The sequence below is a fragment of the Penicillium griseofulvum genome (genome assembly GCF_001561935.1).
Source record: "Penicillium griseofulvum strain PG3 chromosome Unknown contig_84, whole genome shotgun sequence".
NCBI lineage: Eukaryota > Fungi > Ascomycota > Eurotiomycetes > Eurotiales > Aspergillaceae > Penicillium > Penicillium griseofulvum.
In genome coordinates this window covers 129,905-144,921 of record NW_024467475.1, presented here as the reverse complement: position 1 = coordinate 144,921, position 15,017 = coordinate 129,905, and the positions used below count along the sequence as shown (strand labels likewise).

Below are 15,017 nucleotides of genomic sequence, written 5' to 3'. Positions count from 1 at the left end.
CCAAAACAAAAAAAAATATTTGTTTTTTGTCTTTCATGCGACCAATACTCCTGTACGAATAGTTTGATTTTTTTTTTTTGTTTTCGCTCATGGCAAGTTCTCAGGAACTGAGCTGACTGGCTTTCTTTCCCACGGGGTTTTCCAGACGCTCATTTCCTGCCATTTGAGCTTTCATGTACTTAAGTGCAATTGAATTTTGCTCCAACTGCTTCCTCTGTAATCGTAGTCGCTTTCTACTCTGTCGTCTCGATATACTTGCAGATCGGCACTTGGCATGCAGGGACATGCATGTCCCTGCATGTACGGCCCGCTTTACAAAATCTATTTCGAAATGTAGGCTATGCATTCAAAGAACCAATTTGCATTCGCTATGGGAAAAGACACTGACTAAGGAGAGAAGGTGGGGCGCAAAGTACACGATACGAGACTCCTCACAATTGGGATGAATATACACAAAGACAAATGCGACTTCCCTAATCCTCCTGGTAGGAGATCTTGCGCATTTCGCCCAGACGCTGGCGTGCGCGAGCGAGACCGTTCTCGAGTTGGAGGATTTCGACCTATTGGGAGGAAACATATCAGTATTGGATGGATGGGATACAAGGAAGGGTCACCTACCTGCTGCTCCATCTCGCGGACCTTGAACTCATGCGAGCTCAACTTTCCATAATCCTCCCCTTCGTCACCGTCGCGGTTCTTCTCCTTGATGATGTCCTGCACCTGTCTCACAAGTGCACGGCAAGCGGCACCAACAGCCTTGCTAGCGGTTTCCAGGCGGTCCTGGGTCTTGCTCATGAATGTTGCCTTGACACGACTGGCTGCGACAAGCTGGGCAGTGCTGGCTGCAACATCGTTAGAGGCGACGATGAGCTGCTCTGGCGAGTTACGACCCGAGATTACACCGTCGGCAGTCTCGATCAATGTGTTAGTCGAAGAGGCAACTGCTTTGGCAGCAGAGATCAATCCCTCTGTCCAGCGGTTGTTCTTTTTGTAGAAGGCAGTTCGAGACGAGCTACCACGGCCTTCGCGAACAATCTCCTGCTGAGTCTCTGTGGCAGCCTTGATCAGCTCCGAAATTGCGTTGGTGACAGCAATGGCTGCAGCAAGGATGACATCGTTGATGCGCAGCTCGTAAGTCGAGTACCCGTCACGGGGCTTGTTCTTGAGCTTGGCCAAACGCTGGGCAGCTGCGTCAATGGCATCGGCAGCCTTGAGCAGCTCCTGGTCGACAAGGTCACCCAGATCACCATTGGTGCTGATCTTGGTATGCTTGGGGGCGAACGAGTCAACCAACTTCGACAGCGCCTGCAGATCACGCTGGACTTCGAGGTTGTTGTTGATAACCACATCAGTCTTCTGCAGTGGTTCCAGACCTTCGAGACGGAATGACTGCAAGCCACGGAAGAACCGCACGGTCGCCTGAGCAGACTTTCGAGCAGCGTTGACCAGATGATCGGAGCTCTTGTCGTCGGTGGCGAAGCGGATGAGACCCTTGGTGTTGCTTAACACATCGGAAACAGATCCAGAGAAGACAGACACTGTGCGGATAATCTCAGCATGGGGACTGTTAGGGCCATCGGCGATAAAGTTGTTGAAAGCTGTTGAGAACTCGGTGGCAGAAGCCGACGCCTTTTCAATCTGCGAAAGCACATATGGTGGAGAGGCATTTTGGTTACCAGCCTGCATGGACGAGTCCAGTTCATACAGAGCATCGTCGACACGCTGCACACCAGTCTGCAGCACGGAGTCGATAATGTCGTTAATCTTCGCGACTGCGCCGTGGAGCACAGTGTCAATCTGGCTGTCCAGCGCATGGTCAACATCGCCTTGGCTCTACAGGGGAGCACAGTTAGTATGCAGGTATCGAATGTTGTCAAGATCACCACTTACCAGTCTCAGCTCCTCCAGTTCCATAAGAGCCTGTTCCATGCCAGACTTGTACACCTCAATTTCCTCGTCCTTCTCGCGAAGAGACAGGTCGAGGTCTTCCTGGCGGTCATTGTTGCGACTGGAATGTTCGTCCAATGCGCGTGTTTTAATCTACAAGGTCAGCAGTGATCACACACCTAAGCAAAGCGAACAGCTACTCACTCGAAGAGACTCTTCCAGATCAGCCATCTCGCGGTTATACTTGGACAGCAAGGACGAGATCTCAGTGCCCTTTGAGCGTTCTGCGTTCTCAGCACGCTCAAGGGCCATGCGAAGCTCGCGCTTGACCTTCTCCAGGTCATCTTTATTCGTTCCCGTTAGACGGTCCCGGTCATGCAGAGCACGGTCACGTTCCCGAATCATGTCAGCCAGCTCCAAGTTCTTGGTCTTCAACTCGCGCTCCAGCTTCTCTCGTCGGTCAATTGCCTCTTGTGCGGAAGCCGCCTTGAGCTTGAGGCTCTTTGTGGTCTGCAGAAGATCGAGATGCTCTTGTCGAAGCTGTGAGTACAGCTTGGCCAACGCTTCGTACTTGGATCGCCAGGTGTTCACCTGCTCCTGCAGTGATCGTATCTGATCGTCCTTCGAGGCATTCTGCAAGTTCAGGTTCGAGGTCAGGTGGTTCATCTGCTCCTCAACCTCTTTGACCCGGCGGTCATATTGCTGCAGCATCAACTGGTCACGCTCATACTGTGCACGGGCATTAAGGTTCTCCTGCTCTAGCTCTGCGAGCCGACCTTGAGTGTGTGTCTGGTACTGGTCGCGAAGAAGCTGCTCCTGTGCCAATCGCTGCTGTTCCGCCTGCAGACGCTGCTGCTCCTCGAAGTCATTCTGGGCTTGTTGTTGGGCGAGGACTTGCTGGCGTTGCTGCTCCTCCCACTGCTGCTGCAAGCGTTGTTGCTCCGCCTCGTACTCTTCTTGCTGGCGTTTAGCTTCGTTTGTCCAGAAATCGTTGATCGGCTCTGGTTCAGCTGCGACCTTCGGTGGTGGCGAGGGTTGGTGTTCCACTTCTCTCGCCGGACGTCTGGGAAGAGCTGGGCGATCGTCATCTTCGGCAAGCAAACTTGGAGGATCCTGTGGCAACTTCGGGATGGTGATGAGACCTGTCAGGTAACGCAGGTTGGAGCACTCGTAGTAGAATCGAACAAGACGGTGGTGTTGGGCATCATATCGGCCTCGGAGTGGCTCCAGAGCTTCGTCCTCTCCGGTCGCTACAAGAAACATCAGTCAGCGGTTGAACAAATCCAAGTACCAAGGACCACATACTTGTGTGCATGGCTCGCAGCATGCTGGTGATGAACTTGTAAATGCCGTAACTCTCCTGCACAAGTGGCACCAATGCCGAGATCCGACATTCATTGTTTGTGCCGGACTGGAAGTTCGAGAAGATGAGCTTTTGGAAGGAATCGATTTGATCTTGCAAAGCCATCAAATCGGTGATGGTCTCGTAACTGTCTAACTGTCAACATCTCTATCCATAGTCGCAAAGACCAGTTATGTACGCACCCTTCGTTCGGATCGTTGATCGACTTCAAACTAATGTACTCCTCATACTCGAACAAGCCTGCTATTGTCAGACACTTGCCCGCCACAGAGCTTGTCAGTCATGGACAACATACCGTTAAATTCGGGGTGGTTGCGGTGGAAATTCAGCTTCGCCTCGAGGAAGAAGACGTACTCGCGAATGAGCGGCGCATATCCTATCCAGAACTGTCATTATACCATCCGTTGAAATCGTCGCCACTCTTTGAGAGAGCAATTGTGCAAGTCGTCCTGCGTAGAGTCCATACCTCGAACGCCGTCACCTCCGACTCCTCGCATCAAGCTATCAATCCAGTTGGAATGCTGCTGCGCTTCGCGGACAACCATGGGGTGGCCCTCCTGAAGAACCTTGTGTATCGTGATCAGGGCCTTGAACGTCTGGACCTCGTCAGCGAGGACGGGCTGCCTGTGAAGAACGAAGCTGTGTCAGCCATCTCGATAACAGCCCCTTTCCATGTCTGCCGGGTATTCCAAAACGTACACTTTCATGCCAGCCCAGAAGGCCGCCGATGACTTGTGGTCCCATGTATAGACGATGCAGCTCCGCACATGTTTTCCTACAGCGCGGGGGATGGTCAGTTCGATTCGGACGGGGCAAAGCCGAAGCGATATCAATCGATTCGATGAAGGGCAATGAGATATGATCAAGACATACGTTTAGGAGCGGTTTCCTCTGTGTCAAATTGTTAGCCCATCATGCCCACTGTCCCGCATTGCTCTTATTCCCGATTAACGACTTACCGATACTGGTGGCCTTGCGGATATTGATGGCCAGATCGGCCTCGGTCCTGCGCAATCCAATATCAGACAAGCACTCTCAAAGTACCATGTCGGTCCTGCTTACCGACTCATTGTGGCCGTTGGGGTATGTGCTCAGGGGGAAGTGGAAGAATGTCGGAAGGTTTGTCGCGTTGACGGTCTCGAACCCGGACAGCGCACAGACGCTATAGATAGGTTGCGCTGACCGGAATAGGCGGATGATTTGAATTGCAAAGCAAAGGGAATTGGTGAAGCACCAAAAAAGACACACGTGGGAGTTCGAGCAATGACGTTGATGGGGAACGGGAAAGCTGGCGCCTGTCCGAGAGTCTTGGCGACGCCTAAGCCGATGCGGGTTTGGACTTCAAAGGCTTCCTTTAAGATTATCTCAAGTCTACGCGTCAAACATACATGTTGCAGGCCAGGCAGCAAAAATATGTGAGGTATTCTTCTGGGGTTATGCTACTATCTATGTCTACGTGGTCTACATTGAAACAACTAAAAGTCGGGATGGATAGATATTATTGGATATCGGATTAGCTACGAACATAAAAGAGTTACATATGGGATCTGAGATAGTCTGCGCGAAAGAGCGATCGCATGCAGGGATAACCAGCCCGACATGGAGTTATGTCTAGCACGGTAATATGACCAAGAAATCAGGATAAAGTTCAAAGGGCCTCGCCATCCAATTCGATAATCACATGGGTCGATGCGGATCAAAGGTCCAGCGTCCCCAGCCCTACATTTCTTCCCTCTTTCGTGTCGAGCCAAAGGGAACAAGCATTACGACGAGGGTACTCCCACCCTTCCAGTAGATGACAAGGCCTCATGGCTGCCTGGGGTTGAAGAGGGCGCCTGTTCAACAGAGCGCGGGGTTTCAACAACAGGCAACTCCTCTTGTTTTTCAGAATCAGCCTCAGGCTGTTCGGCCTTTAATGATGTCTCGCTTTCGATAGGAGTCGGGGCTATCAGACTAGAGTCTGATTCCGGGTCACCAGGGGCCGGGCTATTTGGCTCAGATTCTTGAGGTGCCTCCACCACGAGCAGTTCGTCAGTGCCTTGGTCAACACGCACTTCAGGGGCCATTTGTTTCCTGCGAGGTAAAGGTGACGGTGGGGACTGTTGGTCTCCCGTCTTGGGGCGTTCAGGCACTGTGTGAGCTGCCACAGGTTTACGCTTGGGTAACGTTCCTGCGTTTCTCTTCAAGGCATATTTATCTGGGCGTGGCAAGGGTGTTCCAAGTGGTGGATGAGGATGACCACGCCCAATTGGTTGGTTAAGCGCTGTGGCTGGAGGAGCCCGCGACGCTTCTTGGTTGTTATTTGGATCACCTTTGCCGAACACGCTCCAGCCCCATTTCTTGGCAGCTGCAGTGGCTTGTCCTAGAGTCATTGGACCTGGAGTTCTGTCGTCGGAAGGAGCAAAGGTTTTGGTGATGGTTTCAATCGTGCTGCGTCGTCGAGCCGTGTCGCTGGCAACGGACGTGGTGGAACTACCGCGGGAGTTTCTCAGGCTAGAAAAGGACCCGCTCTCCGTGCGAGTAGACGAAGGTCTTTGAATAAGACTTTCATGGGTAAAGCTAGCGCTGTCGATAGAATCTGGAATCGATGACTCGCGGCTATGGACCGCATTTTCTGGCATCATAAGGCCACCTGTAGGTGGCGAGGTGCCTGGAGTTCGTTGCGGGGATGTAGGTGGGGATCGGTTTGATATCTCTATCATGGCGCTTGTTGCATGACTCCTTTCTTCGCCTTTGTTCTCTGAAGCAACCTTGTCAACCTTTGCATTGTCTGCTGTGACTATAGGGTCTGCGGCGTGAGAGAAAGTCTGTGACCGAATAGCTCGAGGCAGCTGTGTGCTGTCCGATCTCTCAACACTAGTGGAATTTGCAGTGGAACTGTTCGATTGCAGATCCGAGTGGGAAGATTTCAGATCTTTGCGTGGCTTTTTCTTAGCCGTTCCAGTTCCGGACTCAGAAAGGATAGGCATGCTCATCGTGCGATCGTCCTTGGACCTGAGGACTTCAAGTGGATCACTAACGACGCTCTTCGGTGTCGGGGGAGCTTCGCTGGATTCATCGGGTATCTCTGGTATCTCTACCTGGGCACTCGATTCTGGGATGTCTTGCTGCCATATGCCACCGCGGAAAGCCTGCCCGGAGGTATTATGGAATGGAATATCGTCCCAGAAAGGCAGAACAATGCTCTCTGCCACTACTTCGCGGATCTTACTCTCGATGGTGCGCAGGATGAGGCCGTATGTAATTTGTTTGGAGCTGACAATGGGTTCGATGTCCATTTCCATCTTCGGTGTGGTTTCGAAAGACATCCAGATGCGATTGCTGGGTGGGGGTTTGAAGCGTACCAACAAATGGCCTTCGAGTTTCTTCAACACAACGGCAAGGACAATGTCGACCTCCCTAGCCTTAAAGCGAGGGCCCAAGTCAATGCGCACAGTCGCTGAGATCTCAAGCCGGAAGTTTCCAGTGTATTGCAGATCGGCCTCCACGCAGCAATTGCCGTCCACCGTCAAGTCCTTCAATCTTGGGTTGGTGATAAACGGAGCCCCCTCGCCCATATCAATTCTCTGTAAGCCGATCTTGCTAATGAAATTGGGTTTGTTGACGCGAGAGATCTTCTTGACGATCTTGCTCCGCACGGATTCTTCCAACTCGGGTGTCCGGTACATCGCTAGGAACCACCTTCCAAGGAAAGCATTGATCCAACGTGTCTGCAATTGCTCTTCAGAGGAATGCAGGCGCTGAACCAATGTGACAATATGCTTAGTATCGAACTCCTGGTGCTTGGGCGGCCGGTCAGACGAGTCCCACAGCCGATTTTGATTCTGCAGCATGGCGATATAGAAATCCTCTTTCTCAGACAAGTTTTCAGAAAAGAGGTAGAATGGCGGAGTCGGTCCTCCTAGGTCACCAAGCGAAGCCAGTCGCCGTGAGAGGCAGATGGCATTTCTTTTGAGCCACAGCTCCCCTTCTGGGATATCACCTTCTTCTCCGCCGTATATGGTCACATCGTGGTGAGCAAGCGAAATGACGTACCGCACCTCCACCTGATTTACATCATCATAAAGCATCAAATGACCATGTCTGAGGAGACAACATCGAATGTCAGTAAATCGGCACTCAGGTTACAAACTATACATCTAGACGAAGAGATGCGTACCGGAGAACAATGTAAAAGACGTTCCGCCCCCGTCTAGTGGTCTTTCCATTCGCCTTCGCCGGATCGATGCTGGGTGTCTGCTTTCGATCAAATAGACTCCGGTACATAGTCTGGTACACACTAGGACTTTCGGCCGCAACAACTTCCCCCGCGGGGGTCGTTCTCTCCGGGGGTTTCCCATTCACACCACCGGGAACATATTCACGACAGACAGCAAAGTATCCAGCAGCAACATCAGACTCGTGAGTGCGATGAAATTTCTCTGCCAGTTGGTCGGTGCCAGACTTCAGACTAAAGTCGTGATCGGTAGGTTGGCGGACGGGGTCGAACGCTTTATCGCATGATTGTGACGGTTGCGGCGCAGATGGAAGGGTCAGATAGGCATGGAGGAGGATTAAGGACAAGACTAGCGGAATGAAAGTGATTCCACCAAGGGCGTAAACGAAGAGGAAGCTAGCGAGCGAACCCATCGGGAACCAGTCGATCAATGTGGGCGGATCGAAAGCTCCATAGTTTGGGAGAGCGACCTCCGACAGCTAAGAAAAGACACAGCAAATGAAAAGAGACCGGCTCTGGAATAAAATGAGTGAGATGAGGGATAAAGGGTTATAGCGCGCAAGAGAGTGAGTTGCAGGGAGTTGCAGCTTCCACAAGCATGACGGGATGACGGAGGTGTTGTGTACTTCATCTGACAGGTTTTGTATTTGTATTTCAGTTTAAGTTACTTTTATTACAGTACATTCCTTTGTATTTATATTGTATTTTATATACATACCATAACATTACATGTAGATCCATTCGTACCCCGCTTGATCCGACCAGCTGTCAGGAACCTGAAAGGAACCTCGGGAATCAACAACCTCATCTGTTACCGTTTTAGTCAATGCAAATTGTATATGGTCGAACCCTAGATATTTATGATAAGGAATTGGCAATATATATATTCGATAATTCTTCACTTTATGTAGTGCAACTGTGACTTTAAGACCTAAATTATAAAGCGTGTGATAAGAGGTCTCATACTTAAAATATGTTATACAGCACCCTGCATTCTAGAGATCACGCTGACAGCGTTTAACATCGTGATGAGCGGATTTTGTTTTGTTTTGTTTTTTTTTTTTTTTTTTTTTTGCTTAGAACATAACAAAATATATCCATTGGCCACTTTTATATTTTTTAGAGATAATAGAATTTAAAATTTAATGTTGTAAGTTTTTTATATTTTTATGAGAGGATTTTTTTTTTTTTTTTTTTTTTTTTTTTTTTTTTTTTTTGCTTAGAAGATATCAAAATATATCGACTGGCTACTCTTTCCTAATACAAATCCATTGACAAAGAACTAATGTATACGACATGTTAAGAAGCGAAGAGAGGAAAATGCTTCTATTGGTGAAGATCAAATATATATCCAACCATCTAAGACATCTAAGTGTACACAGGCATATAGAGAAGGAAAAAAAGACAGTCATCTGAAGAAACAAAGAATGAGCAAGCTGAAAGACAAAATATGTGTACATGGGAGCGCAGTCTCCTCTACTTCCTGCGATTCATGGTCTTCTCGCACATCTCAATGAGACCGGTCTTGGCATCACTGTCTGGGAAGTCACTGATGGCGGCAATGGCCTTATCGGCGTATTCCTGGGCCAGAGCACGAGTCTGCTCAACACCATTGCTGCGGTAAACGAGCTCACGAGCCTAGTGGAATCAAATAGTTAGTATTATACCAAGACCACGGGCTAATTTGAAACAATCACCTTCTGCACATCACCCTCTTCGCAGAACTTTCGTCCGACCAAAGGACCGAGCTCCGGGTTGCTCTTCCACGCAAACAAGAGTGGGGCAGTCGCCAATCCAAGCTCCAGGTCTGCACCAACAGGCTTGCCCATCTCTGCCTCGGTGACTGTGTAATCCAACATATCATCAACAAGCTGGAAAGCCAGGCCCAAGTTGCGGCCATAGGCGTACGAGGCCTCGATCACCTCGGGGGCACTCCGTCCCAGAACCGCAGCAGAGCGGCAAGACTTGCTAATGAGACTGGCGGTCTTCAGGTAGGTCTTCTGGAGATAGTAGGCAAGTGTCTCGTCGGTGTAGACGGGTTTTGATTCATCTTGCGCAGTATTCTTCAGCTGCATGAACTCGCCCTCTACCAGATTAGCAATTACGGTGGCCATGAGTTCGGTGACCTCGGGGTCACGTAGACGAGCGAGGGCTACCGAGGCACGCCCAAGTAGGAAGTCACCCGCCAGCACTGCCATCTTATTTCCGAATGCAAGGTTCGCCGAGCTGTTGGCACGACGTGTCACAGCATTGTCGATAACGTCGTCGTGCAGGAGAGATGCTGTGTGGATCAACTCCGTGATCTCGGCCAGCCGCCGTTGTGAAGGCAGGATATTGTCATCTCCGGCGATGTCATATTTGCCCTCGGCGTTCGGGGCCACGAGCGGGTTCATTTCTGGGTTGGCGTCTTCGAGGATTGATGGCGCACTGAAAGAGGAATCGACAGGGCTCGGTTTATCCGTGTAGGTGTGGTGCTTGCGAGGATCTAAAGCTGTCGCTTGGGACATGAGAAGGACTAGCATGGGCCGCATGTGCTTGCCCTCACTATGAGTGTAGTATTTGGCGACCTTGTCCAGCGCCGGATGGCCCGATCCGAGCAATTGTCGGATGTTCTTGGTGAGGAACTTGAGCTCTTTTCCAACCATTCTCAACGGGTCGACCGAGATACCGGGAGGCGCCTTCGGCATACCCTTGAAGATGGCCTGGGCCGCTGACACAGCAGCTCCGAATGGCGAGGCATCCCGCCGGCGAGTCGGGTGGTATTTGCGGGATTGGAGGGCAATATGCGTGAAACGGAGGTCATCGCGGAGGCATTGGGAACAGACAGTGGTTCGTGATGAGAGAATCAGCCCGGTGGCCGATGCGGTTCGAGCTCCCATGCTCAATGCGGGGGGAGGCTTTTTTAATTATAAACGAGAGAATCCAAATTAACCATAGGAACCCAATCCCAGAAAACGTTAACGATGTGAGGTTTTTTTTGCGGAGTACAAGGACGAACAATCTTGCGGGCGGGAAGATTTCGAGCTCTCTCGGGTCGGCACGGACCCGGTGCTACGCAGCCTATGACTCGGCCTTTTACAACTTTTGTACTTCGACAGGAATAAGAGAATAATGATCCAAATTAGAAATTCCAAATTTACAAGTCTTCTTGACATACGATTCTAATCAAGGCACAAGGCAAGAAATAATTCCAGTATAATAGGGAAGACTGCGCCGCCATTTTGGTCCTGCACATTCCCCTACACATCCGAATATAAGAGCCAGAATAAGGAAAACAACTTGATTAACGCACGGGTTAAAAAAAAAGGGCCGCTACGAGGTAGAGACACATGCATGGGACCAGTGCGGTAGAGGGGGGGGAAAATGCTGAATTATGGAACAACCACACTCCTCTTTAAATGGCATCGAAATCACCACCGGCATCTTCATCATCCATGTCTCCCTCCTGGATCTCCTTGGCAAGCTCACGCTCTCGTTCCCGAGCTTCTTGGGCACTCTTGAGCTCCAGGCGGTGCTGGTTCATGGGGAAACGCATAGCCTGCGATTGGACGTATATTAGTAAGGACAAAATAAAATTATTCAGACAAAGATAACATACCTTAACACTCTCATCGTGGAGGGCGAGACAAGCGCGGATACGCTCGTGGAAGGCCTCGCCAGGTTCTCTAGTGGCGTATATATCACCCACTTCTTTGCTCTTCATGAACCCGTGCTCGTGATCAAGTGTGGCCTCAATGACACCATCCCGAATAGCCTTAGCCACAATGTACTCAGCAGATTCTTCGCTGTCAAGTCCGAGACGAAGACAGATATCACGCAGAGAGATACGGGAGTAAGATAGCGACATCATGCGAATACCGGTCTTGATTACATTCTGTCGCAAACGCAAGATCAAGGTGTATGTGCCATCCTTCCGGAAAGTCTCACTGTGGGTGGTGACAATGTTGAGGAACGCATCCAAATCAGCAACACTGACTGCCTGAGAAAGCAGCAGATAAGGGTGCATGGCCCGTTCCAAAGCCGGCTGGCGGAAGACTGCGCGGTCAGGAATATCACCCATCAAAAGCTCGACAACGACCAACAACTTGTGGGAAGCCTGGTAGAACCCACGAGCAACCTGGCTAGCAGGCGACTTGCGGGTAGCCCCAATCAGATGGCTATGAGCCTCAGTGTATTGCAGCTGGATGGCACGGATGCGGCCGAGATAGAACATATACCGAGCAATCTGATTGTTAGATGCAGCCACGGGGAATGGGTTATGAGAGATCAGTAGATCTGCCTGTGAAATATGAGACGTAGACAGGTAGTTGCGAAGAAGCAAAGTCATCACAGTAGCCTGTGTGTCAACATCTTTCCGGAGCACAGCCGTGCGCAGTGCCGCCAACAATGGCTGGCGGATAGTGGTAACAGCCGCTGCAGGAGAAGGGGGAAGTGGAGCGGTTTGCTCGAAGAAGAGAGAGTAGTAAAAGTACACGCGGGCGGCGAGAGAATCCAGCGTACGGCGGTTCAGTACTCGCAGGCGCTCAATCAAGCTTGTCGAGAACTGAGCTCCCTTCTGAATCTCCCGTTGGTCAAACAGGTATATCTGGACAAGGATGGAGAGATATGCATCCACCTCGGCAAGGGTCTCCTTAGGGATAGGCTTCTTATCCGAGTCAATCTCCATCTGCGAACTAGCTGTAGCATTCTCGAAAGCATTGGCTTGTCCAAGAGCTTCCAACAGGAACGAGGCGGTCGAGCTAGAAGCGGAATAGGTTTCCACGATGACTTCGGCGAGGACCTCCGGGGTGAGATGTTTCCGCATCGACGATATCGATCGCAGAACACGGAGGGTAAATCTAGGGTCGAAGTGGGCAACGGCTCGCTCGAGCAAGGTGAAGTTGGATTTGATGTCTAAACCCATGTCAAACAAACAGGCATTCGTCGTTAGAAATTTGGATTTAGTTTGAGCAAGAAGACTAGACGAACCTTGAATCGCCTTGGTTGTCGGGTCGACCTCTGGTTCGGTGTTCTCAACATCACCATCCTCCGCACCTTCCATTGTCACATCCTCCTCCTTATCCTTGCCGGACGATCTGGAACCCTTGGTCGGGGGCACTACAACAGTCATCTTCTCGTTACTTTTGCGGTCCTTGCTGGCGTTGGATGAGGATGTAGGCGCACCTGCCGTATCCTCTCCCATCTCAACATCTTCGGATCCATTCACACTGTTCTCGGTTGACTTCGAGCCATTCATATGCGACTGATCATCTTCTCCCATGTTGTCGTTTGATGCGCCCTTTGCGTCTTTCTTGGTTGAAGCTGACTTGGCTTTGTTGGCGGCGGCGCGAGTGGTGGGCGCCTTGTCTTTCGCACCCGAGCTCTGGGAATTCGAGTTTGCCTTTTCACCGTTAGCGGATGAAGAGCTGTCGGGTTTATTGTTTGATCGCAAAGAACGCCTTTCGGCCGGCATCTTTCTCAAGCTGTGGAGCTCAGCTGGGTAGCCACCAAGCTATCGGAAGAAGTAGGGGGAAGGGTGAGTGAGCACAATATGGAAATAGGAAGTAGAAAAGCAATTTCAAGAGATCCAAGCTGCCGATATCACGAAGTATGATGAAGAAAAGCTTGCGCGGACAGATGGATGAAGAGGATGGGTGATGTGATGTCAAGAGATGGGATGAACGGGCGCAAGAGACCAGATGAGCGCTTAGTCAGTGGAGCTTACCGGGCGGTCTCAATTCGGGGACTTTTGCTGTCGAAGCTGTTAGAAAGACAATAAAAAATAGATATTAAAAAAATAGAAAATGGACAAAAAAATAAAGGAGTACGGCCTTTAAAACTGTATCAAATTGGGTACGTGTTTAATCAATTCCAGTGTGACTAGACGTGGTTGCCGATACACACATTCTGAATTTAATGCCTCAGGCATAATAATATATGCTGCTTTCCTGAAGTAAACAAGTGCGGTGCAGTGTAGAGCATTCAACCACTCTTCCTTCACAATCCAGAGCTTCAAAACATCTGCAGATATGCCACTGCTCAATTCCCACCTCGAGCAGATTACGCTCTCTTCCAATTCTATTGCTGATTTGCCGTTAGTACTTGTGATATCCTCTTCAACCATGTTGTTTTGACTAACGCAAGTCTAGGTTCCCTCCCCCACGTATTTTCACCACTGCACTTTTGGGTTCCCACGACATCACCGCCTTAATCCGTGACACTGAAGCCCATGAACGAGCACTCTTCCAGGTTGATCCCTCTACCAAGGCGCAGGGATCACAAAGACGCGCTACACGACGCGGGACTATGTTCACCGCTGAGACTGAAAAGGATTCGATGGCGAGCCGAATTTATTCAGCGCGGGACAACCGCAACCAGTCTGCCGTGGCAAGGGTATTGGGACATGATATGATGGAAGAGATCAAGCGATCAGCGGGCACCTCTACTAGAGGACCCCATAGGGAGGTCAACATTGAAGTGCTTCTTCGAGGCGCCGAGATGCTATGCAATGTTTAGTGAGTGCCACATATCTGATAATCAGTCTTAGTTTAAAATCTAATCAGCCCAAAGCCCCGTTGCCGGTGCACAGGAAAAGATTGCCAACCTTCGCTATCGGCATGAGACGATCAGTGAGTCTATAGCGCAGTTAGAAGGTCGGGTTGCAACGAACACTGCAGAACTGGATCATATGAGGCTCTCTTATGGAGATGATGAAGATGATTTTTCACCTGCACCGGTAGCGCAATCAGAGATTCCAGAGGTCACCAACGAGGATATTGAGCAAGAGTTGGCCGAAATCCGAGCATTGGAGCAGAGGAAGCGAAGGCTAGAAGAACGAGTTATGGGCATGGATCGAGATCTGGGTGGATTGATAGGCTGAGTCTTTTCTTTTGCCATGATTATATTCCTGCATTATGGAAGATTTTCTTTGGCCTCTTGCCTGTCTCCTCGTCCACCGGAAAAGGACATCATGCTCTGTGGTAAACTCCCGGGGCTGGATACCACCACTCCCTCTCATGAATGAGCTTTCTAGTTCATGGCTCGTCACTGGGTCAACCACGCCCTAGTCATGTCTCCGATGGTGATTGGTGACAACACGGTCTGACAAGTTGTTATACCCAGCCAGAATATGCTCACCAGTGGTATAGGCTGTTTCTCTTACCGAACCTTTGTTCTGAGAAAAATTTACTGCTGGATCGCACCAAATTGTCATCAATCTAGATGCGCCTCGCGTCCTGCATCAAAGTCATTACCACCAACAACCCCCAGCTCGTTCCGGTCTTGTTCATGCCAAGTTATCCATGAGACATATCATTTACAGCTCTTCAAGATTTACGATAGTTATGATTATCAATATCAATACATTCTTCACAGTATTATTACTTGGTATCAGGTGTATCATTCGTGTACTCCATATGTAGGGAATCCCCTCTGTTATTTCTCCCGGTGTTAGGTTACTCTTTCCATTTTAGGGCTCCCCTCTTGCCGGTTCTTTTTGTCCACAAAGTAAACTGAATATTCCCAGGTCATCTAAGATCTATATCCAGTTCATCGAAGTATCGATGAACTGGA

The 15,017-nt window shown here is 50.1% G+C and overlaps 4 protein-coding genes across 4 annotated transcripts; 1 reads left to right on the top strand and 3 right to left on the bottom strand.

Moving 5' to 3' along the window:
• Window positions 1-473: 473 nt before the first annotated feature.
• On the bottom strand, window positions 474-8,274 carry PGRI_046040 (uncharacterized protein; the record flags this gene model as incomplete). Its single annotated transcript, XM_040792317.1, has 16 exons — window positions 474-560; window positions 619-1,833; window positions 1,891-2,040; window positions 2,092-3,137; window positions 3,193-3,377; window positions 3,433-3,490; window positions 3,546-3,626; window positions 3,717-3,874; window positions 3,950-4,025; window positions 4,124-4,141; window positions 4,210-4,256; window positions 4,317-4,412; window positions 4,499-4,602; window positions 5,035-7,333; window positions 7,410-7,945; window positions 8,185-8,274. The coding sequence occupies 16 exons, from the start codon at window positions 8,272-8,274 to the stop codon at window positions 474-476; spliced, it is 6,246 nt and encodes a 2,081-aa protein (XP_040644284.1).
• Window positions 8,275-8,942: 668 nt separating this feature from the next.
• Window positions 8,943-10,345, bottom strand: PGRI_046030 (trans-hexaprenyltranstransferase; the record flags this gene model as incomplete). Its single annotated transcript, XM_040792316.1, has 2 exons — window positions 8,943-9,104; window positions 9,164-10,345. The coding sequence occupies 2 exons, from the start codon at window positions 10,343-10,345 to the stop codon at window positions 8,943-8,945; spliced, it is 1,344 nt and encodes a 447-aa protein (XP_040644283.1).
• A 515-nt stretch (window positions 10,346-10,860) lies between these two features.
• On the bottom strand, window positions 10,861-12,918 carry PGRI_046020 (proteasome regulatory particle lid subunit RPN3; the record flags this gene model as incomplete). Its single annotated transcript, XM_040792315.1, has 2 exons — window positions 10,861-11,004; window positions 11,065-12,918. The coding sequence occupies 2 exons, from the start codon at window positions 12,916-12,918 to the stop codon at window positions 10,861-10,863; spliced, it is 1,998 nt and encodes a 665-aa protein (XP_040644282.1).
• A 556-nt stretch (window positions 12,919-13,474) lies between these two features.
• Window positions 13,475-14,325, top strand: PGRI_046010 (uncharacterized protein; the record flags this gene model as incomplete). The annotated part of the gene is made up of 3 exons (XM_040792314.1): window positions 13,475-13,539; window positions 13,595-13,960; window positions 14,016-14,325. 3 exons carry the CDS (start codon window positions 13,475-13,477, stop codon window positions 14,323-14,325), a joined length of 741 nt encoding a protein of 246 aa, XP_040644281.1.
• Window positions 14,326-15,017: the final 692 nt, after the last annotated feature.